General features: G+C 45.7%; 1 protein-coding gene across 1 annotated transcript in view; it reads right to left on the bottom strand.

Moving 5' to 3' along the window:
* LOC119400602 (uncharacterized) overlaps nt 1-23,355 on the bottom strand; it is a 50,426-nt gene extending 27,071 nt beyond the window's left edge. Inside the window, exons 1-3 of the mRNA XM_037667662.2 lie at nt 23,322-23,355; nt 7,419-7,454; nt 7,215-7,302 (exon numbers count right to left, since the gene is read on the bottom strand). Coding sequence (XP_037523590.1) covers nt 7,215-7,287 — 73 coding nt within the window. The 5' untranslated portion in view covers nt 7,288-7,302; nt 7,419-7,454; nt 23,322-23,355. The remainder of the gene's footprint in view (nt 1-7,214; nt 7,303-7,418; nt 7,455-23,321) is intronic.
* Nucleotides 23,356-24,779: the final 1,424 nt, after the last annotated feature.

Here is a 24,779-nt window from a genome sequence, read left to right as displayed (position 1 = left end):
CGACGACGAAGTAAAAGAAGGCACAGGACAGGCGCTGCCTGTCCTGTGCCTTCTTTTACTTCGTCGTCGTGTAGTGAGCGCTGTTTCAACAAAGATGAACGCATACCAACTCGCTCAAGCTTCCATTCTTATGCATTTTCAGCGCAGCTTAAGAAACTAGGGTCCTTAAAATTACGTGTGTATGCATTTTCTATTAAAGGAACACGCCACCTAATACTTACCTAGTGATGTTGCACCTCAGATATGCATGATATTTACTTTTTGATCGACAACGTTCACAAGTATGAACAGCCGTACCAGTTCAAGACGGCTGGCCCTTGGGCAAGTGGTTCAACTTTGGCCGAGTGGCTGAATCGAGGGACGTGCCGACAAACAGAAAGACAGACAGACCAAAATTTCTGCGTTTAAGTTCCCCAAGAAAGACTATCTTCTTTAAAAGCATTCTAAAATTGTCACGTAATGCGCAGCATTATACAAAGATACGCACTGGGTGTTACCCGCGACCTATGAAGCACTGCTACCGGGTGCTCTACCTCAACGCAACAGTAATGCCCGCGGGAAGGTAAGGATTAGTCCGAACACACCAGCTTGGTTCTAACGAGCTTGGACAAGCACAGAATTCAGAGGCGTCACTATTAAAAACTATATGCCTAGACGAAAGTGCGCTATAGGAGCCCGGTTGCAATTATATAGACCAGAACCTTGAGCAACTTACGCGCATTGTCATATTGAACCCACTGTTGCGCCACAGCTTGGGAGATCATCAAGGGGGCTGTGAACTCGCTGCTGCCGCTGTTACTGCGCTCGGCTGATCGATCGCAACCACTTGTACTGACGTTTATTCTAGTGACTAACGTTTATTCTGGGCGTCATACTTATTTCTGACTTAAGCTAGACTGCACACATACAGCATATTACTGATAAGGCTCTAAAGAAGCTCGGCCTCCTTACACGACGCTTGCGTTTCACTAATAAGGACACAAGATTGCGCGCTTTCAATTCATTGATTCGGCCATCTCTAGAAAACACTTCAATATTACGGCACCCTCATCTAATAGGCCTTACTAACATGCTCGAAATGGTTCAAAATAAAGCGGCTCCGTTTATCTCATCATCGTACTCACGTTTCTTCATTAAAAGCAGTGTTCAGATTTGCTACACTTGCCATGCGCAGGCGACATACTCGGCTATCGTGCTTTCACTCACTTTATCACAGAAACTCATCCTTGGCCCAGTCCTGTGCCTTTCCTGCTCCTCATACCTCAACCCACCTTAATCATGCGCACAAAGTAGCCCTCATTTTTACCAGGTCGAAGAAGTTTCAAAATACACCATTATCATTATGTATAAACGAGCGGAAATCCTTTCCACCGAACATCGCCGAGATAACCAATCATTCCATATTTCACTCGACGCTTCAGAGCCATTTGTATAGCGAGTAACATTGCTAACCTGTGCCTGACTGCCCTTGTGTACGACGACGTTGATATAATACGGCCCGGCGAGTCTGGTGGTGGCGGATCAGGCGGATCACTGCTGCCACCCTCAGCACGAAGCGCCGGATTGCGAAATGGCGTGTCACTGTAAGGGTCGAAACCCATTTCTCGGCTCATTCGGCGCAACCGCTCTTCGACGCCGGGGTCCATTCTGAGCAACTGTCTGAACGGCCGTGAAACAAAACACACGCTGCTCGGATGGCGCTCGCAGGAGACGGACGATCAGCCGAGCCAGCGTCCCAGCGCCTGACCCACCGGTGGCTACCGGAAGTAGACGACGCGACGGCACGCAAGCGTTCTCGCGCGTCACATCGTGACGCAGAGCCTCTTGAAGGCGGAGCTTAGCCCCGAGCGCTCGAAGAAAAAGTTGAGGGTGAAAGGAGGAGGGAAGCTATTTATTATACGTAGTTCCCTTAATAAAGGGTGTTTCGACTGAGCAAATCGTCTTAGCAAAAAGGAAATGTCAAAAAACCGTTTCAGGGACCCTTTAAGTAAGCCTAAACACAGGCTGATGGTTGTTCTTTGAAGACGACTGGAAGCAAAAGTACTCTCAGTGAGTCGACAGTGGAATTCAGGTTGTATTATTTTGACCTTACCGCTCAATCCATCTTCGGGATATCTTTGACGTGAAGTGTATTATCCAAAGGTTAAATGATCGCGTGCATACTCTGTCAAAAGAATAATAGTGTTAAAACCCTCAGCTATAATCCGACCCTCATGTTTCACTAGGGGCAGCTCTCCGGCCTTTTAATTAAGAACTTGCTTGCAACTCGATCTGTGCACGCACTGTTCAAGTCAGCACGGGATCCGTGGCGTTAGAACTCAACTCCACAGACAAGTTTTGTAAGATTTGAGGCCAGTGATGACATTCAAAACTAATCGAAACAAGCGAGGCACAAGAGGCTGCGTTACCGAAAAGGCAGTGTGGACAAATTTAGGTTACGCTCGAAGGTGCGCGGGTGCGCTGAGTTCAGCAGACGACAGCTGGTCTCTACCGGAAGTGAGTCATCTCTTTGAAAACTCGCAACAAACTCTTGTCATATTTTAGTCCGTTTATTTAACTACAACAACTATTGTACACAGTGTCAACGGGAACAAGCGCATCTGATCCAAACACCGCTCTTGATTTATGTCGGCTATTGGCTAATAAGAATGCTATGTCTCTTGCGGCGCGGAAATGCAGATCCGTGACGTCAACCGGCAGACGCCGCGACCACCGACGAGAGTGATTACCGGCCTCTGTTTGAAAAGAGGGCGCCTGAGTAAACAGCAACTTCGCGCTCCGCTTGTAGCCTTTACGCGGCGCGCACGACTGCAATGTTTGGCTGAGCAGTTCATAGCCGTGTAAGCTTTCCGCAGGATGTGTTTTTTCAACAAGCCCAAGGGGTGCTCATGACCACTACAAGCATAGCATTGCTGTGTAGCTTAGGAAGTAAATGTTCGCGCTACTTTGTACGACGACATCAATTCGACACCCGCGCAAGGCGGCCGCAATCTCTGATGCATGAGCACCCATGTATTCAGTGTTATGTGCATGTTAAAGACTTTGAGGTTTTAAAAATAACCAATAAACCAGCATGGTGGCGAAGAGCCGCAATAATAAAATACAGAAGAGTTTGGGGCTCAATAACACGATGTAGGCCGTGATACTTGGAAAGGAGCTATGATAATAGTGTCACGGGGTCGTGACGTCGACGAAGGCCGCAGTCGGCGTGTCCAAGATGAAACTCTTTATATGGCCGAACTTGTCGCCGGGAAACGGAAAGTCAAACTACAGCAATGCACACTGTGCAGTGATAGCGGCGAACAGAGCGTCGGCCGTCGATAAACTGAACCGCGGCAAGGGGCACCGGCATTTTATAGATGCGGCATCGAACATTCGAGCCTTATCGCTGGTGGCCGCATTAGTTCGAGAATAATCTCAACTGTTCGCGGTTGCGCGCTCGAGCCTATAGACGGTTTCAAGACTGCGACAGTAGCAGCAGGTATTGTACCCGAAGAAACTTTCGGTTCTTCATTTCAACACCGAAGCAGAAAGCGTGTTTTTAAGTTGTACCAGAGTAAGGAAAGATCCTTTTTCCGCCTTCAGATAAAAGGAAGGTGCATAAGTTAAGGACAAACTCTCATAATGATGGGTATAGATTAGAAGCATCTTTATTTGAAATATTTGGTTAGGCACAGGGTGAGAAGTGTTGAAAATCTGCGAGCTACCCGCCAAGGCTTTTGTTCCCGGCCAATGCTACGTCAGTGCATGGAATCGGAACCCGTCCAGGGTCTGTGTTTGCAAACAGCGAAACCATATATAAAAAGATTCTAAGATAATCTGGAAGGTTCCCAGACATTAGGCCGCAGCTTGAGCAAGGCAGCGGCTACGCGTGCAACGGACTAGTTACATAAAAATGACAAAAAGAACGCGTGGCAATAGTGTTGACATTCGGCAGTGTCGTTCTGATGTCGGGTGAACACTTTCAGAAAGATAAGCGAGTTGGCCAAAACTAATAGCTCATGAGAAATCTGCAGATCGGCAGTTCTGTGAGATAGAGACAGAGCTGTCTTTGAAGTCAGAAAGGGGCAAATGAAATATGTTCTGACGAAAGACTTCGCAGTGTACAGCCGAACTGTGTATTGAAACTGTGGTTAGTTCAATATATCGTTAATTCGATATAAACATTTTGCGGAATCCATTGTGTTTTTGGTGCGAATTTCGGGGCGTAAGTTGGTTGCCCGGCACTGTTTCACGATAATGCAAGGAATGCTGCTTCTTAGCTATACGCTGGGATTCTTCTCCGGTTTTATTCCCGCGTTTCGTAGTTGCGGATGTGGGTTATATCCAGCGCCAGGTTACACGCGATAAAATTCACTATTGGTGCAAACAGCACCCCAACATCTTTGTACGCAGCTGGCGTACTCGTCGGGCATCGGTAGCCTGTCTGTCTGTCTTACTGTTTGTCGGCACGTCACTCGATTCAGCCACTCGACGAAAGTTCAACCACTTGGCCAAGGGCCAGCCATCTTGAAGGGCTGACTAGGTTCATACTTGTGTACATTGTCGATCAAAAAGCAAACATTACGCATATCTGAGGCACAACATCACTAGGTAAATATTAGGTGGTGTGTTTCTTTAATAGAAAATGTATACATAAGTAGTTCTAAAGACCCTAGTTTCTTAAGCTGCGCTGAAAATGTGACTGCGCTGAAACTTGAATTCCTCCGTGCCCTCTGAACGAGCTCATTGTTCTGTTTCGGTTTCGGTTCTGTATTGCACTGTACGAATGCCATGGGGCGCCGCTCTGGCATTCCTGTTTTACCCAGGCGACGTGTAAATAAAAGAGTGTGTGGAGAGTACTCGTTGAGTGCGGACCTTTCTTCTGCTTCAGCGCTTCGCGCCAAACCGCGTGTTCGGGCTGGCTGGCGTCCCCGCCGGTCGCGTTGGTCACCGCCGGTCTTCGCCTGCTGCTGCGCCGGGAATACCAGCCCGCAACACAACACTCATGTTTCCCGACGTATTGCCAGATGGCGTCCATATCTCACGCAGTGCCTCTTCTATCGTCTGGAGGCATTTGCAGTGAAGCACGCAGATACGCGGCCAATTTTTTCAATATCATACTCAGCGTGCCTCTTGGGATGCCGTGCCCAGCGGTGACGTCACACTTCTTTTATATACCTTCGGCCGTGTTAGCTATCGCCAGCCTTGTGGAGAACATGCAGATTCTTCCGTTTTACGGCGGATATTGCGCCAGCAAAGGGAGCGGAGAAGCGAACGGCGACCCCGCATAACGGGCCGATGGGTGCGACGACAAGGAATGATAGGAGAAAGCACGCGACGGCAAGTGGTAGTTTCTACTCGCTCTGCCCGGCATCATCGAAATCACACGGCTGAGTCTCCCAAATGCACATGGGGAAGCATCCATGGGTTAGGAAAAACAATCTTGTGAGGGAAAGGCAACTTCTTGGGTCATTTCGCACTGCCCGATGTTCGATTTATCAAGTGCTCTGGTATTTTTGTTTGATATAGCCGTTGAATTTCTTATGCATTGACGTAAGACGATTGCCGTGTTTGAAAATAGTTGGATGTGAAGGATTATTCGATTGACTTGAGTTTGATATAGCCGGATTTGATTGTATGTAAAAGAAAACTAATCACTACAATGCAATGTGCCAATATCGTGGAAAGCGAGCAGAGCAATAGATCAAGATAGTTGCCAACCTAATACGGGAATGGAAAGTGTAGAAAGGCAACCAGCTGTTGAGTCAGCTGAAGTCAAAATGATACGCAAATTTGATCTAAAGAATGCAAGAATACGGTCCATAGAAAGAAATTGCAATAATGAAAGAGAAATTGGAAGCACTAATGGAAGAGAAATTGGAAAGGAAAGCTTTCACGATAATACAAGGGTCAGTGGTTCGCTAATGAAGCCGGAGGTGACTATATTCACAAGAGATGCTTTTGCTGCCACTGTGACAGTTGGCCCTCCTTTACAAGGGAACCTGGCTGCCAGACACCGAGGGAAGATGCACGCAAGTGTGTACAGTAGGCACGAAAGCAACGGAAATGATATTTTGGACATCGACATCATGCACACCGCCATATAAAATCGTCAACAAGGTAAGTGTGGATATATATATGCCCATACGCCGGATGACAAACTCATGGCGACATTTGAAGAACACCTGCTTAGCACCGAATGCTTGGGTGACCACGCATGACGGCCAGGCAACAGTCTTAGAAAGGGAGTGTGACAGAAGGCGAGATAAGTATTAGACGAACTACAACTGACGAACAGAGCTCGTCAGTTCCGAATGATAAAACAGTCAGTTGTGTGATGCTCCGATGTTGTTTTCTATGCAGCGTAGCGGAGTGGAAAAGGAAGAAAGCAAAATGATTCAACTAGTCAAAATTAGTGAGGGGTGAATAGAGAGAGAGAGAGAAATGGAGAGCAAGGCATGGAGTTTAACTAGATCTATGTAACCACACCTTGCGAGGGTGTCCGGAAATACGTAGCGTTGGAGGGAAGACAAATAAAGATGAAGGAAACGGACACATACAGAATAAACAAAAACAAGAAGAAAGAGGAAGGGCGTCATAGGAGGAGTGAGAAGTAAACGAGGTGCTTCCGACACTAAGGGACCCTTCGTTTGTACATTTCACCTCGTGCTAGGGTATTTAAATGGAGTCCACTGACTGGTAAACGATTCGGTTGAGTAAAAAATATGACCCCCCACTAATTAAAACTGTCAGGGGTTCCGAAGTTACCAGAACAAAACATCGACGGTTAATCTCGACTTTCCTTACCGAATACTGCTTTAAAATGTGCGCTTCATGTCCAGCATATGCACGGACCACTCTAAGCAAATTTATGTCGAATAAGCTAATACCTTGACCACTCTATCCTAGCTGTGCAGGAGAGTTTATTTTCGCTTTTTCAGCTGCAGTAAAATGTGCACCCTAATGAAATCATACGTCAGCGAATGCAGTCGTATAATGTTGTTGAAGCGGTGCAGCGCGAAGCAGCGCAGGGGGCAAAGAAACTGTGCTCCTTGTCGTGATTCGCGCTGCACCACCTCAACAAAAATGGAGCACCAGCAAGCCCAAGTTTCTCCTCAACAGTCGCCTAATATTCCCCGAGTCAAACTGATGAGAAGAATGAGCGTGCACCAGAATTATGAATGATTTTTCGATCTCTCTGCCTACGAATCGTACAAAAATCATGCGCTTACCTGTTTCCTGCAAGACTTCCTTGAGAAATTGTACCAAGATGTATACTTGCGTTGGCGGGTCAAAGTTAAGCATTCCATTCACGAAGCACTAGCGGAAAACGCGTTAATCAATACGAGGAAGTACGATTACTAAAACGACTAAAGTGAAAGGCAGGGATTTCACGACTCCGCTAACAATTTTCACGTAACTGAATCAGGACTCACCTCTAAAAGTCGTTGTACCAACCCAATAATTCCAACCTGAAAATACAATACCATCGAAATGGTTGATGAATACCGACAGTGACAAATAACAATGGAGTTGAAATGTCAATAACATTGTAATCCAAAAAAACGGCAGGAAGTGGAAGAGGGAAGCTTGCCATGAAAAAATCTGTAAACAGGGGGTGGGTGTTCGAGCCACCCACGACGACGAGCGCACCCACCCCCTGTTTACAGATTTTTCAATAACATTTTAATGTGTAATATAACCACGCGACTAAGTATAAGAAATAAGTATTGGCTTGTACATCTGTAAAACAGCGTCTGGAGGATTGGCTAATGCATCTCGATGCAAGACAAGCTATTGAACACGGACTCCTCTTTTGTATAAACGCGTAATCACAGCACTTCCCGGTCATGCCTACTGATTGCCTAAAATATAACGTAGCTAGCATTATGCTTAGCCTTAATTAAAACATATAACTACAGAATAGACTATTTTTTTCTAAACTTCGACATGTTAAAATGTAAAAAGTCTTATCCACCACATGTTGTGATCTAAATAAAAGTAATATGTATTGAGATTCATGAGCTTCTTCCACGTTGTAATTTGAACCTCAAATATACAAAAATACCTGATTTCTCGTTTTGTATTGTGAATGACTTGTTCTGCAGTAACTTATGGCCCATATTAGTATAAGGTTTGCAGAAGCAAAATGATTCGCAAATGAAGTGGTATTATTCTGGAGTAATATGGCCAGGTATTAGGCAACGATGGCCGAATGCAAACATTTTCGATTTCTGGCACACTACAGCGCAAAATCTCAACGGAGTGGAAACGACGACGAGCGCTCGTTTGTGTTCCGTCCGTTGTGTGTTTTAACGTGATAGTGTTAAAGAGCTCGTTCCGCAGAAATTTCGGTGTCGGCGTCGGCGTCGGTGTCGTCGTCGGCGGTTGTGAGCGAAAAATCATCTTGTCCGTGGCCGAAAAAAAGAAAAATTCGGCAGATTCCACCTACCGTGGGAGTCGATGTTATGCGAAGCATGCGGCGGGATGGTGACTGTGGAGTAATCGTTTTTACTGGGCGAAACGTTACAAAGGGACGCTAAAGATTTGTATAAATTTTATACGCACATGCCGCATATGTGTTATATAACCAATTTACAGCTTGGTAACGCTACCAACGGTAACGTGGATATTACCAACATCAGAAGCGGTATGCTGATATATAGTGCTTATACTTATCCCTTCCGATGGAGAACGTACGCATGTTTCACGAACCCATGCGCATGTGCGGAAGATGTTCTTGACTGTTTTTGAACAAGGCCACCATCACCGTAGTAAGTGACCACCGGCAGCTGGTCATGACTTCTTATTGAATCCGGTCATGATCGCGGTGACGAGGACCCATGTGTAGGCATAGTACAGCTGTTGAAAATCGTGGATGCCTCGGTCACATTGTTGACAAATTTTCTGTCCATAGAGCTGTCGACATGTCGGAACCTGAAGTCACCTTTCGCGTTGTTGAGGTATAGGCCCTCGAGGCCGGTAGGCCTGGATAATGCTAAGTAGACTAACATCTGTGGACGGCGCTTGTCGTATTCGTAGACTACCTGGGCGTATGTGGCCTACGTAGCCTAGTCTATAAATCGGCTGTCAGTCAACCTGGCATCATCCTTGGTCAGCATGAGGCCATCGCCCAGCCACGTAACAAATGAAGAGGACACTGCGTCGTTCTGCCGGTCTAAGTGCAATTTACGGTGCGATGATGTGAATATCATACGTAACTTTCGTTAACGTATTCCTCCGGTGTCGAGCAGTGCTTCAATATGGCTTGCTGAATCATAGGAATACAACTATAATGTTTATTAGACTGCTATAAAAGCGGAGCCAACAGTGGAACCCCATACGTTAATCTGATATGACGCCTGTATCGTAGGAGTACACATCGTAGAAGTATCGTGCAGTGTTTATTGCTTTTTTGCAAAACTAGATAGCCAGCACCATGACCACAATTGACGTTGCACCGACATTACGCCTGCATAGGCTGTTTTTCCAAACCAGTTTACAGACCTGGCGTCACGCAGAATGCTTGGGTTCGATTCATGCTGGGATCCTAATTTTCATTATTTCCCTTCGTGGGGTCAACGCTGCCGATGTCGGTGTTTCTTAACGCTCTCCCATATAGGTTGCCAGTGCCTGTTCTCACCGTTCCTGGGTAGATATGAACTGTCAATCACCTGTGGCGCATACCCGTACACCGCTGCCCGTGGTAAACGGGTATGTGCCACACGTGTCTGGAGGAAAGGGTTTGACGACGTACGCGACAGAATTTTCAAGTTATTCATGTCATGACCCGACAGTCATATTCGTCAAATCTTCTTACCCTCCCCAGCCAATTTTGGTATTCACCAAGTTAAGGAGGCTATCATGAGAGAACACAGACGTAGGCGGATAGATAGATAGATAGATAGATAGATAGATAGATAGATAGATAGATAGATAGATAGATAGATAGATAGATAGATAGATAGATAGATAGATAGATAGATAGATAGATAGATAGATAGATAGATAGATAGATAGATAGATAGATAGATAGATAGATAGATAGATAGATAGAAACGTTCTAAGTGCCAAAGGTTCGCTAAGAAATGCTTCGCATTGAATAATAAAAAATCTCAGGTTCGAGTGAGAATCGGACCCAAGCCGTCTGCGTGGCAAGCAGGTGTTATAGCACAGAGCCACCCCATTGCTTGGAACTGCAGTGAAATTAACTTTGATGCTTCACAAACATACGCATCCTGTGTACAGGTGTCACAGTACGAGATGTAATATCGCAGTAAAACGAGATGTAATATCGCAGTTAGCGCCCGTCCTGTCATGTACCTTTCTTCTTGTCCTCGTCTAATATAGCGCTACAATTTTTAAATAAGAATGTACCACCAACTAGCCCCGCAACGTGTTTTATTAAAGAAACGGGATACAAGCGTATATCGCCATCGGGCGTCACACCATCTGAACTGCATAACGAGTTGGTCGTTTAAAGCCGGCCACCCATTACAAAACGCACACACTATACTGCGCGTATTCCCTTACGAACACGTAGTGGGTGCATCGCAACTTCGAAAAAGTATCATGCGTGTAATTGCTGCTGGTTGAAACCCTGCCACCCATTACAAAGGGCATACACATTAGTGGGCGCATTCTCTTACACACACGTAGTGGGTACACTGTGGTCATAAAAGTACTTATGAAGAGGGCAGAAACCTTTACCTTTACTATAGGTATCTCGAGTATGTGCGTGTGCGTGCGTGTGTGAGAGCGGGCGACTGAACATAATGACATGTGAAATAGAGCACGAAGGAGATGAGGCCGGATGTCGCTATCGCGTTCAACTCCTAAAAGCGAAGCTTAACCGTCGCCTAATTTTTTTGCACTACAGTGTGCGAGAATCATGTACCAACAAGCCCAACTGGCCCCTTTGTTCAATTTTTTTGTGAAGTATTAAAAGCAGCATTCTTAGGGCTCGCTAAACCCTTCTTCAAAATATAACTGTTTATATTAGCGTGTGCCAGAACAACGCCCTAAGAGACACTTGATTGATAAAATTTATTATAAACTTGAGAAAAACAAGGCTTTTTTATGTAATTTGAAAGCATTTTCACCAGCTTAAAGAGTACTGACAAAAAAAAATTCACAGTTGTGCCGCAAGGGTGAAGCAATGAATGCGATAGACAAAAAGTGGAACGTTTTACGAAGCAAGGCTAGCTGCTAGCTCGTTTCCAACCGATCTCGCGTAGCTCAATAAAAGGCTGGTTTAGGGAATGCGGGCGCTTCAGGGATCGAAGCGGTTTTCGTGCGGTCTCTTCTAACAACGCAAAATAAGCGGTAAGAGCACAGTAAGTGTACGAGCCGGCTCACGATGTCCGTCAAGATAGCGCATGCGCCAGAGCTCACGGTCGCGGCCTTATGAGGAAGGTTCCCAGTTGCTCCTCGAGCGACGCATCCCCCCTTTCGCTGCTCAACTCTTAGTGCCAAGGAGATGGCCGGCTTATATCATATTTGCTTCAGCCGCGTTCATCCCCTGCGCTTGCGTGCCTTGCTCGCGCGAAAAACATATGATGCACTGGCGTTGTATTGATTTCAACTACACGAAACATGACGGCGACGACGATGGCGACGGCATAAACCCGCCGAGAGTGTCCGTATACTTGCTCTCGCAATAAAGATGTTACATTTCGTCTTTTTTTCTGTTGCAATATGTAGCTAATGACCCGCTTATCACGGTTGGAAACTTCGTTTGCTCGAGCGCATGACCATTGACTATTTGGAGATCGGCACCGGCATGTTTGAATGGCGCCACCGAGCGGGAGGACGGGAGGACGTCTTTACACGGACTCTTTCGATTTCGGCCGTGGCGTACACGGTCTGTGTTCGCCTTTTGCTTGTCTGGAGCTTCAGAGTAAGGACAAAAACCGCAGCTCTGTGTGTGATGCGGGTCGCGGTGTTGTGTCATAGCGTTGAGCTCGAGGATGCGGGTTCGATTCCTGGCCACAGAGGCCGTATTCCAATGGGGCAAAATTAAATGGGGCTCTCACAATCTTTTTTTCAACCTATTGGTGTGGCGAATAGTTTAGAAAGGAGCAAAATGCAAAAACATCCACTTTCTTACGTATAGGAGCACATGAAAGAAACCCTGGTGGTCAAAATTAATCTACGGCATGTCTCATAACGGCATCGCGCTTTTTACACGTTGAACACCACATTTGCACATTATTAGGCTGCGTTGTTCTCCGGTGACTTCTGTATGGGATATGATGGCTTCGCTTCCACAAGCTTTATATGCATCGAACGGGTCCACGTATCTGCGCAAAGCCTTTTTGGCGCTAACTTCGCACAGGGACAAAAAGGCATGCAGGTTAGAGTCTCGCAAAATATTGAAAAGCACTCGCTCGAGAATACCACCTCAGCTTTTGTGTCAATCCCTCTTCTGTACTCGCTCACTCACTTTATTTGTTTTTTTTTTCACGTTTGTCTCGCAATAAATTTGGTGCTTCTGTCCACTAAGGGAATGGTGCACGCGCTCGCGCCGTTTTGAACGCTGTCTGCACCTCGTCGTCGTCTTTCTTCTCTCATCTTATGGTTCTTACTCATGACAGATATTAATATAAAGCCGTACCAGAATTGAAAACTCTGTAATTAGCCTACGGACGCTATTCGTAACTTTCACGTCCTATAGGTTGCACCACTGAAAATTCAATATGGCTGCCCTGATCAGGTTGACCTAGCCTAATGCATGTGCCATTCTGTCTGCAGCGTCGAGCGTGATGACAATGTCCGCGTGCGGTTACACCCTCACCCTTGGCTCTATAATGACCCACATTGGGGGGCACGGAGGCCCGTGTTCGCTGCCTTATCGAGGGCGAAGAGGTTTTAAACGCTGGAAATATTGTGCTGAAAACTGTGTCTTCCTCGTCATGCACAATGCAGGGATTGTGCATAGAGACGTTACAAGTTCGGTAGAAACCACGCGCATTGTGGTTTGAATGAAGAAGCGAGGGATCGAGCGGAACGGCAAGTCAATGTTAAACGTTTGGTAAATCTACCCTGGTTATTAGTAGTTGCCAACCGTTCGGTAGCAGGAAGTTGTGGAGACACGCTGTTAACACGAAAGAAGCAGCGGCACATGTTATGCTTGTACAGTCATTGCTCGGTCCCGGATGTTCATTGCGAACACAGGGCGCGCATTATGCCCTTGTGAAACTGTGCAAGCGTGGCGAAATTACGGCGTAGCATGCAGCGTAAGTTCGCAAGGTTGCTGCTTTGCCCGCAGTCTCAGTTTTCGCCTGCTAGCAACTGCGAGTTCACTGTGGTGACAGACTGCGAATCTATCAGCGAGTCCGTCACAAAAAGCACACCAAAAAACAATGCTTGGTCCATGTTTCATAGAAATACCTTTTCACAAGTTCTATTACAGCTCGCTTCATCAGACACCATACATCTTGGCCCCACCCCCTCGTCTTTCCCTTCGTACTGGGCATCACTTACAAGTAACCCGTCATCGACTGTGTGGAACCACCTGCCTCGTTCTATCGTTGATATCACGTGCCCATCATCATTTGCTGAAAAGCTTAAGCAATAATTTATTCTTATGTTTATATGTGGCTACTAGTGATATGCATATGTGGTTATGGTGTATATTTTATGAATATATGTATTACTGTTTATGTATATTTTTGTATGTATAATTGTGTCTATATTATTATTATGTTTTATGTCACTCAATTGTAAACCCACCCCTTATGTAATACCCCCCTTGAGGGGGCCTTTAAGGCAATGAAAGTGAAGTGAAGTGAAGAAATGATATTTGACGAAGTAAAGCTTCAGCATGTGTAGCAGCGCAACACGATACGGAAGATGACCGTCTCGTCCCGCGGCTTTAGTCGCAAGCCTTAGATGCCCCAATCAGCAACCATATTTTAGTTTCATACAGATTACGGTACTGATGGACTTATTTTATGTGCCATTCACTATGCACAGTTACTGATATTTATTTCACATGCCACCCTCCTGCCTCCCAGGAGAATTGGAAAATCGGAGTCAGTCAAGAACAACAAGCAGTGCCAAGAAAAGTTGTTTATTGGCCTGAAAAAAGTGCAAAATTCCAAAATGAGTGATCACAGAAGTGTCTCCTCTTTCAGGGTCACCGTTCGTGCAAGGCCGGCAATTCAGTGCGTTGCAAGGACATGATTGCTAGTGTTCTTACTGATGTTTGTGCGAGACATATGCTCCACTTTAAAAGAACAAAATCTGCACATTGAATCGTTGGAATTATTTTTTTTTGTACAAAATATGTTTTCTGGCGTTGACAAGCTAGTGTGTAGGGAACGTAATTTTTCAACAAGCCTTTTCCGCATTGGCAGAATAACTGCGGGTGCAGGTGGCCTCATTTGTTTGGAGCACGTGCCAGATTTGTGTGACAGATGCTTACACCTTCAATTCAAAGTGTGTGTGATTCTAATAGCCACACTGCGACTCAACTAAGACTGAACTCGCTTGCAAATAAACATGTTTGGTTGCCCGACTTCCAGCCTCCGTCAAACTATATCAGGATTAGTGTTCTTGGGCAAAAAGGATTACTCGTAAAGTTATCTAATAGCCTTTCTTATTACATCATTCATTTCTTCACGTGCGATTTTCACCCATGCTCAACATTACTTCTGTCATCTATCTACAGCAGCTTCTAGAGCAGCTTATTTCGAGAGATGTGAAACAAGCTTGGGAAAGTTAAAGCGGAACCCCATCTATGAGCCGAGACGGGTGAAGGACCTCCGCCATGTGCGACCCTTTCCAGCAGTCAAGTTGGACCAGGCAAAGCTGGAGAATATCCAACGACGGCTGATTGGAGCAGCTCCTGGAAGTGCTCTGGCAAAGCATGCAGCAGGCCGGTGTTTCCAGAATATAATGGACAATGCAAGCCAGAGCTCCGAATAACAAAGTTCTTGGCCGGAAGCATGCAGACATATAAGCCACATTGTCATGAACAAGCCTGTGCAAGACCGCAAGGATGTGCACTAACACAAGGTAGCATTTAAAGATTGGAATCAACTCAGAATTTATACATTAACATATGGCAATTTAAGCAAAGACTTGTCAACTTTCTATCAAGTCAAAGTTGTGCTGTCGCAAGATGAGGTAGTTAATGTCTGCAGAGAAACTGCCTGTCGAGATAACACAAAGTGGCAAAAGGAACGAATGATGAGAATCACCAGAAGCAAATGCCACACACTCTACCGCTTCATTCCTCAAGAAGCTGTCGGCTGGGAGCAAAAGATTTGGAAACTGTTGACAAACAACTTTGCGGGAAATGAGGCAACGAGGCGAGGAAAGGCTTGTGAGAAGCCAACACTATAAGAGTACGTCCTGAGCACAGGTGAAGAAGTGTCTACATTTGCGCTCGTCGTAAACCTTGTGCTACCCTGGTTCGGGTTCAGCCCAGGTGGCATTTTATCTAGAGGCGGGAAGCCAGAAGTACTAATTAAAATTAAAAGCCCGATGCTTGGAAAAACAGAAAAGATCGTTGACCTTGCGAAGTAGAAAAAAATACCATACATCCTGTGCGATGGCGAGAACTACTACTCGAGGCCAACACATTGGTATTATACACAAATACAATTGGGACTTTTCCTAGTGGGACTACAAGCACCACATCTTATCGTATACAGGAAAGTAGCATCCCTGGTGATTGAACGAACACGTCTATAACTTTTGTTGGTGATCTCATGAAGCGACTGCAGTTTGTGTACTTCTCGCACTATTTGCCGGAGCTCGTGAAATACACAAAATAAGTGCCAGGAATGAAAACAACTGAAGGACACTTCGCAAATTCCAAAGTGTGTTCGTCGAAAGCTTGTGAAGGAGTCTTGCCGCGCCCGCCGCTGTGCCATCACGTGATTTCTGAGAGTGTGTGAGGAGGCACGGACTTTCAGACACTGTCGGTGTGCCGTCACGTGATTGCCGAGAGAGTGTGAGGGAGCAGAGGCCACTCCTGCACCATTCTGGGGTATGGACGGTCTGACGCCTAGAGTACCAGCCATTGAAGGCTTTCGCTTTAATAACTGTCTGATAATGAAATCAAGAGTTCGACGAAGCCTCGTCTGGTCGTGAACAATCATGGTCAAACGTAAGAAAACGCCGACTAAAAACACTTAAAAATTTGGCCGCGTATCCGCGTGCTTCGCTGCAAATGTCGTCTAAAGACGATAGAAGAGGCGCTGCGTGAGATATGGACGCCATCTGGCAATACGTCGGGAAATATGAGTGCTGTGTTGCGGGCTGGTAGTTCCGGCGCAGCAGCAGGCGAAGACCGGCGGTGACCAACGCGACCGGCGCGGACGCCAGCCAGCCCGAACACGCGGTATGGCGCGAAGCGCTGAAGCAGAAGAAACGTCCGCACTCAACGAGTACTCTCCACACGCTCTTTTGTTTACACCTCGCCTGGGTAAAACAGGAATGCCAGAGCGGCGCCCCATGGCATTCGTACAGTGCAATACAGAACCGTAACCGAAACACAACAATGAGCTCGTGCAGAGGGCACGGAGGAAGGCAAGTTTCAGCGGAGTCACATTTTCAGCGCAGCTTAAGAAACTAGGGTCTTTAGAATTACGTACGTGTGCATTTTCTATTAAACGAACACACCACCTAATACTTACCTAGTGATGTTGCGCCTCAGATATGCGTAATGTTTGCTTTTTTATTGGCAATGTACACAAGTATGAACCTAGTCAGCCATTCAAGATGGCTGGCCCTTGGGCAAGTGGTTCAACTTTGGCCGAGTGGCTGAATCGAGTGACGTGCCGACAAACAGAAAGACAGACCAAAATTTCTCCGGTTAAGTATCCCAAGAAAGACTATCGTCTTTATATAACAAAGACGTTTCGGCTCCCGTACGGGGGCCTTGTACTTAATGAAGCAATGAAAGAACAGGGGTTGACTATGTACAAGCAAATAGATGGTGCAAACAGCGTGCGTAAACAGAAGGAAGGGTGCCGTCATTGCGATTTAGAGTGGTATCAGTGGTTTGGATTATTAATGACTCCAGATGAAGTCGTGAGGTTAGATTTCTTTGAGTGGCTAGCACATGCGTACTGGCCCAGTTAATGTCATGTCCCTTTGACACAGAATGCTCAGCGAGTGCATTTGAAGACACTTTTTCTTTTTTAACGCCGTAACAGTGTGCCTTCAGGCGCCTTTGAAAATCGCCTGTCTCGCCGATGTACACATGGTCATATTCTGCACAGGGAATATTGTACACGACGCCTGGGAACTTGTCTTTAGGAAGCTTGTCCTTCACGTTTGTCAGCACACTTTTCAGCTTTTTCGCCGGCACATGCGACATGTGTATATCATAAGAATGGAGCACGCGTGCTCTGTTCCTATGATATACACGTGCCTCACTGGTTCCGGGAGCATACAGTATCGCGTCACAATTACAGGGAGCAGGCACGGAGGAGGCACTAATAGACGGACGGGAGAATTGGCGCTGCACAGAATTAACAAACGAAGCGGGGTAGCCGGCCAGTTGCGCGTTGTATGGTGGGCGTTGTTTACCTAATTTCGTTGAGCTGTGGCAAGTCGTACATAGGGCAAACAGGCCGCTCTATTAATGGTCGCCTTAGGGACCATATAATATCAATTAAGAATGGTGTGGGTTTACACCTGCCGTTCCATTGTGCTTCGTGTGGCTGCGCACCACTGTTCGGGGAAACTCGTGTGATAGGACGAAGCAGGGAAATGTTAGCACGTGACCTACTTGAGGCATATCACATACAGAGGAAGGGGAATGAATGAGTCAGTGTCCCGTCGATCACTTTGTATAAGAAGGAATGCCTATTTTAAGATAGCGCTGTGCGATAGGTTTTTTTCTGTGTTTTTTGTGCTATGTGATAGTCGCTTGTGCTGCGCCCCCTCTTTGTGCGTATATTTGGAAGCATATATATTTGGGTGATGTGAGGGAAAAAAAAACTAGATGAAAGTCTAGCGCCCTATAGTGTCTTCTCTCTTTTTTTCCCTTGCTTGTCTCAGTTGCGCCACAAATATTTTATTAAGTGTAAGATTAGTGTGCGTGTATTTGGAATTCTGGAAAGGATGAAAAACTTCATTGCAATTGGCCTATATACAGCCTACTATTAGCCCTAAATGCATTATACAATTATCTACAGTGTTCATGGAATGAAATGCGATATCACCATTTGAAAGGCCCGCAACCCGTTTCAACGCAGGCAAATATGCCCGAGGCACATATGCTTAGATTTAGGTGCACATTAAAGAACCCCAGGTGGACGATATTTCCGGAGCCTTCCACTTTGGCGTCCCTCATAATCATATTTTGGTTTTGGGACGTTAAACCCATTGAATTATTTTTAAACAAAAAAATATCAGAACATGTTCAAGGTTATGATGCGTGCTCATTTTGCTTCTTTCCCTCCGTACCATCCCTGCCTTTGTAGCGTCCAAAGAGCTGGTTGAGATGAAAGAACATAAAAATCCCTGTAACCTCACTTCAAATTCACAGATTCTAGAAAGTTTTGAGGCAATAAATACCAGTACAGGCGAAACTCAACTTAATAAAGTTACAACCTTGCTCGATTTATTTCCATAAATCGGGTAGTTATGAATACAAGGGAGATTTTGTATCCTTCAAAACATAAAATTTTACTCTAGCGGCGCCTTAACGCTGCCAGAGCATTTAATTTGCCACTGACACACGGCTGCTGCGTGCCTCAAAAGTCCTCAAGGCAGCCCAGACATGGTGTCTCCCTGCCCAGGCACGTGAAGTGGTGGCAGGCTGCCAATGTGCGAGGGTCGCGAGAAAGAATGCACTAATTGTGTGAGCAGGCAGAACAAGAATGTTGCGAGGAGACGATCAGTGGAAAATGTTGCATAAGCAACTAAATACAAAAGGCAACCACTCTGTTCCTGTGGGAGCACTTACAGCGCCAGGAAACTGCCACCACCCCTCGTGCCATTCGGTATGCAAAAAGCTACCGACTGTTAAGCCCATTGTTCCTTGCATTGGCACAATGTGCATGCTAATCAAAACGAAACAAGGGTCGTGACTAAAGGCTAGATGTTTTAACATGACAGTTCTGTGCCGCACGCCCACAACCCAGTCTGTGTTAATGTTAGAAACATATTACTGCATTTTTGCCAATTAATTTCCAAAATTGGGTAGTAGCATGATAGCTTCATTATTTCGAGTAGATGAAATTATTGAACACTGCGGGTACCTGCCGGGGAAGGGAAATTTACTCAGGTCGGAAAATTCGTAACATCGAATTTCGTTAGACCGAGTTTTAATTCTGGCTCAATCATTCAAAGAGTACTTGAAAAAGTTTAGTAGGGTAACACATGGCGCAGAGGATTGCTTGAAATAACGATGTAATGTCGCAGCAAATCTGGCTCCATTGCGAGGCCACGAGCCAATATTACACCAATGTAACACAATCTAATGAGACGGTGGCTGCTTAGCCCTAGGATCACACATTTCATTCCGGGGCATTGTACAATTGCTACATTTCTTACTGAAACCGTTTGTCAGTAAATAGTGGTGCTTGCAAATTGACAATGCCAGCAATTTTGGTAACACGTCATCGGCAACGGCAAGAAAAAAAGAAAGGGCCTCTCCCAAGGCAAAGGCCCTTTAAGAATCTTAAATAACTTCAAGCGCTGTATGGCTCCTTCGACGCGCACCCTGGCTCTAGCTATTTCCAAGGTCTTTGCAGCATCTGCGGCTGAAAACTACGTTTGTTTGCGGAGAAATGGTGGCTGCACCACAATAATCCCCATGGCAGTACATTTCCTATCGATGTTGAAGCCTTTGTCGACCATGACGTCATCCTCAAACGGTTGAAGTTTACTCAAAACGTTTGAATGCTCGACGCAGGCTTTGTCGCAAGCACGCCCACCAACACAATTACGAACAAAAGTTATTAGTCCAGCAGGATAAGCTCCAACCAATACCTTTAGTGCACAAACACCTTTGTAGTGTGAGCACGTAAGGATGCGGCAAGACGCATAGTGGGATTTTTCAACCTCTTTTTCAGTGCAGTCAAGCACAATCCTGACGTTTCTGTAGGCGGCAAAACATTTGGGCCCATTCCTTTGCGTTTCGGCGTTACTTGGCCATGGTATAGCTGCTTTCAGGACAGCTGCCATGTGACCAATAGTGCCAAGAAAGTATTGGTGAACAGTACTTTCGGACACTGAAAACATTGTTGTTAAGTATTAAAAAGAGAGAAATGTTTTCAGACGAACAAGGACCAGGATCACTCGTTCCAGTACGTTTCTCTCCCATTTCAATGTGTCTATTTCGGCTACACGCTCGGAGATACACACGAGAAGTTCAATTGATTCCACAGCCGTAAATGACTTAACGACTGAGTAGCTGCACATGAGATCAATTAGACTTATTTTAGGGGTTGACAAAGAATCTGTGCAAACTTGCACTGCCTTGTCATTGGAAATGGTCTCGTTGTCACTGAGACGCAAGAGACCCTGAAGCGAAGTCTGCTCATCTTGAACCCTTGGGTGGTCGAAGCTGGATTCCAACTCAGCAGCACATGGCTCCACAGCACCCTCAGCCATGCTAGATTCGAGTACTGGTATTTTCTGGCAACACACATAGATAATAAAAGGCAGTGTTTTGAAACAAGCAAGACCAGAGTAATTTTTCACGGGTCTTACACACAGTGTCGCATTACCTCAGCAAAAGATACAGATCCTGTGGTATCTGTTTAAATTAATGACTACAGCCATTCAACATGAAAGATTATGAATCTAGAGAATGTAACAGAAAAAGCTGCCACATTCAGAGTTTTATTTACTTTTTATTTATCAAATACTGCGGAGACGTAGTCCAAGCAGGGAGGGCATTAAAATGGTACAACAGTGAACTCGTGTGGAACAAAGTTGCGAAGAACAAAGGAAGCAAAAACCATATCACATAAATAGAGTCAATATGTTTGGCAAAACGCTATAACACAACTGCGAAGTGCACACTATCAGGGAAAAGACAGCATGAAAGAAGACACAAAACAGATCAAGTGTTCAATCCGTTTTGTGTGTGTTCTTTCGTGTTATTTTTTTTCATTGTCTGTATTTCACAATTGAATAGTACACGTTGTTGACACATAGCAATTCCATGCATGCAGATAGCAATTCTGCCCAGGAATAGTTGCCTGGTAATGCCTCGAAATATAGCCCTATAAGCAAAAAGAAACACGCAACTACAGAAAAGGTTGTAATGAAACTTCCCAAGAAAATACGAAGCAAAACATGCATAGAACAGCTCATCCTAGAATCGGCATATTGCTGTAACAAGCCTTAAAGGAAATGATGATCACACAGAAACCTACTTGCTGCCTCTCGTGCCAATGTTCGCGAAGCTTTCTCAAGTTTTGACTGCTTCCGCATCAAATCTTCTTTCTCGTGACTCCGTACAGGCAGGCATTGAGAGGGCACTGCATTCTTCTCCAGCGTTCTTGATGGTCTCCAGTTTTCTGGTGCTTGAATATGATGGAAACGTAGTGTAGTTGCACTAGAAAATTGTGCCAAGCTACAAGTGCATTCTTGGAATTAGAAAAAGGTGCCTATACAGACACTAACTGTACGAGCAATGTGATTATGAGCAGCCGAGAAAAGCACGCGAGCCAGGGCCACTTATAATTTGTGCGAAAATCGCGGGCTCTCCCGAGCTTAGCCATCAGTAATACTCGTACATCAAGATGACTCATTACGTTTCTACACATGCGATGAACAGCTGCGCTACACTCATCTTCATATAATGTAATCTGAGGAAGAATGCTTCTTTCCAGTATTAGTAGTTTTTCGCGGTACGACGGTACCGAGCAGAAAAACAAAAGTGCGAGATATGTGAACTGTTCAATTACCTTTCGTACTCCAGAAGTCTTCGGGCTTGAAATGAGCCCTGCATACCTTCATGGGCTTCGTCACGGGCTTGTCTATGTGGAGTTTAATCACCCACGCCTTTTGAGGCGCTCGTCTGAGGAAACCGAGTGCAGGCTCCCTACGGCTCTCACTGCACGCTCATGTCTTCGTTTTGTTTGTTTTTCTTGTTTCATCTTGTCGCGTGCTGTTGTCACACCTCTACTACTTCTTTTTCATTATTTTACATCCCCTTCCCACGTACAGGGTAGCAAACCTGAGACTGCTTCTGGTTAACCTCCCTGCCTTTCCGTTCTCTCTCTTCTCTCTCTCTTTCTCACGGTATGTGCATTAAGGTACACAGCAAATGCGGTTGCTTTTGTACTTCTTCATTTTCGACATATCAAAGTGCCACGGAAGCGCCAAAACAGTGCTCTACAGTCGCCTAAACTACCGCAAACGCGATCAACAACACGTGCATTTCCAAGGGCGTCGGACATTTTGATAATCTCAAGAGCGCTTTGAGCTGCCGCCGCGCGACGGCGCCGTCATCTGTGGATGTTGCGAATACTCGCGGACGACTTTTTTTTGGTGACGAAGGGAAATCTTCGGCGGCGGAGATTCTCCACTTGTACTCCTAAGCGAAGTTCACACCGGTGGCCAGGAAAGTCATGGCTTCGCGCAATCAGCGTTTCATACCGACGCAAACGCCGCTTAGCGTTCGAGGTGCACGTAAAAAGCGCGACTTTTTCATGCGTGCCAAAACTCAAAGTGATAACGTATAAAATAAAACAAATACAAATATCTCACCGGTGTGAGCTGCGTCCTGTCTCAGAACGCTACACGTAGAAAATAAAGGAGTGTTTTTTACATCGCACGAAGAAAACTCGGGCACAATTTAGAACTACATTGATTAGCGGTAGCATACGCGCGATTTGGCTCTGTAGCCTTCGTTGCGAAGGAAAGTTGTCTGCGAGTATAGTCGCCGTTGTCTTGATTTTGAACTAAATGAAGGGGGGACGAGCACATGCTAGAGGAAAGGCAAATAACGCCGAGCTACCTCACGTGCTCAAGCTCACACCTTTTCAGAGCAAGCCTCCTTATAAGGGTGGCGGCAGGTGAACGAAGGTAATGTTATTGTCACGGGGTCGTGAGGTCGACAAAGGCAGCAGTCGGTGTGTCCAAGATGAAACTCTTTATTTTGCCGAACTTGTGGCCGATAAACGGAAACTCAAACTACAGCAATACACTGATTGCGGCGAACAGAGCGTCGGCCGTAGATAAACTGAACCGCGGCAAGGCGCGCAGGTACTTTATACATGCGGCATCGCATGTATAAAGTACCTGCGCGCCTTCACAGTGGTTACAAAAATTGTTTGTGTGATTTTTCCAGAAGAACCGAAATAATTATTTTTTAGATTCAGGTTTACTTTTGTATGAAAATTTCTTCAACTTACATTACTTGGCTTGCAGAGGTTGCTGTACGTCTTTAAGCACTGTAATAAACCCGTAGAAAGAAAGTCATTTCACGTTTTTCAACGTAGGTGTCGCAACTAAGGGTAAACGGCATATACCATTTACCAAAAATGAAATTAATACTACGTGATGTACGTTCTAGAACAAAAGAAAGTGTTGAAGGTGAAAGAAGATTTTTCGGTCGCTTTGTATTGTGTCGGCTCACAAGCTAGCCGTCCTGGAAATAAACCCCAAACACGCGATCTGCACCTAACAGAGTTGACGTAGAAAGGCAGTTTCTTTTAGAGCTGGTGTGGACGAGGACAAATAGGAAGAGACACTAGACACATGGGCGCTACTCACAACAATAAAGCGAAGTGTTGCATCGCCAAGCCTTCGCTAACGCTGTCTGACAAAGAAAGTAGTATCCTGTGCAAACCGTAAACCTTTATGTGTTGTCTGATTCCGCTGTAGTGATTTTTTTCTGGTGATTCGTTCGGTCGCACGATTTTGTGACGTGCAAGTGAAGGCGGGTTTGTTCGACGCGACCAAGGAATAAACTTTATTGTTCTGAGTAGCGCCCATGTGTCTAGTGTCTCTTCCTATTTGTCCTGGTCCACACCAGCGCTGAGAAACTGCCTTCCCATGGTGACCAACAAGCCCACATCGCTACGCTCGTGTCGACGTAGCTCTTTTCGCAGCAGCTCACCAACGCCGCTATCGACCGCACTGCCTTGTTTTTCTACTGAGGGGAAGGGGACACACGTTGTGCGACATAGACCTAAGCAATCGATGGGTGGACGTGTCGCTGCACTTCAGTCGGGGACTGGAAAATTGTTCCGTAAGAAGGCAATCCGGAAGAAGTTACGTTAGAAGCTGCTGCCGGGACGTGAGAGGATAGACTAATGTTGATAGAAAAGTGGGACACTACACCCGCTGAGTGGATTGGGCGGCCATTTGTAACATACTACTCGAGGGCAATAACATAACCACGCAATCTGACATCTCATATGCCACAACTGTAGCACTCGGGAACTGAGTGACGGCCAACAAAATCGGTCGTCAACCCACGCAATAGGCCTTTCGAACCGCTATGCTGAGAGTCCTGTGACTCGAATGATGAGTTCATGGTGAATACTGAATGGGCCTGGATTTCGCAATATTATCTGCGTTGACGGATGGATACTTACACCATACGAGGACGAAATCCGTGAATTAAAAAAACAGCGTTGAATAGTGGCGCTCTGCATTTCATTTATGATGGTAACTTACCCGCTGGTAACATATCAGCCATTGCAGCACATATTCATTCGCCTAAGTGCCAGGCTGCTTCTACTGCGGCTAGGCACCTGTGTGCCTGTGGCTTCGGACGTGGCGGAATAAGAATGAAGTAGTGCAGAACTGCGAAGGTCGAAGTCCTAGCTTAGTGTTTTCGTGGCTCATTGTCTTAAAGAGCGCCT

Source organism: Rhipicephalus sanguineus, chromosome 7 (assembly GCF_013339695.2).
Source record: "Rhipicephalus sanguineus isolate Rsan-2018 chromosome 7, BIME_Rsan_1.4, whole genome shotgun sequence".
Classification (NCBI taxonomy): domain Eukaryota; kingdom Metazoa; phylum Arthropoda; class Arachnida; order Ixodida; family Ixodidae; genus Rhipicephalus; species Rhipicephalus sanguineus.
Note: the sequence above shows the minus strand (reverse complement) of the source record. Positions and strands in the feature narration are given on the sequence as shown.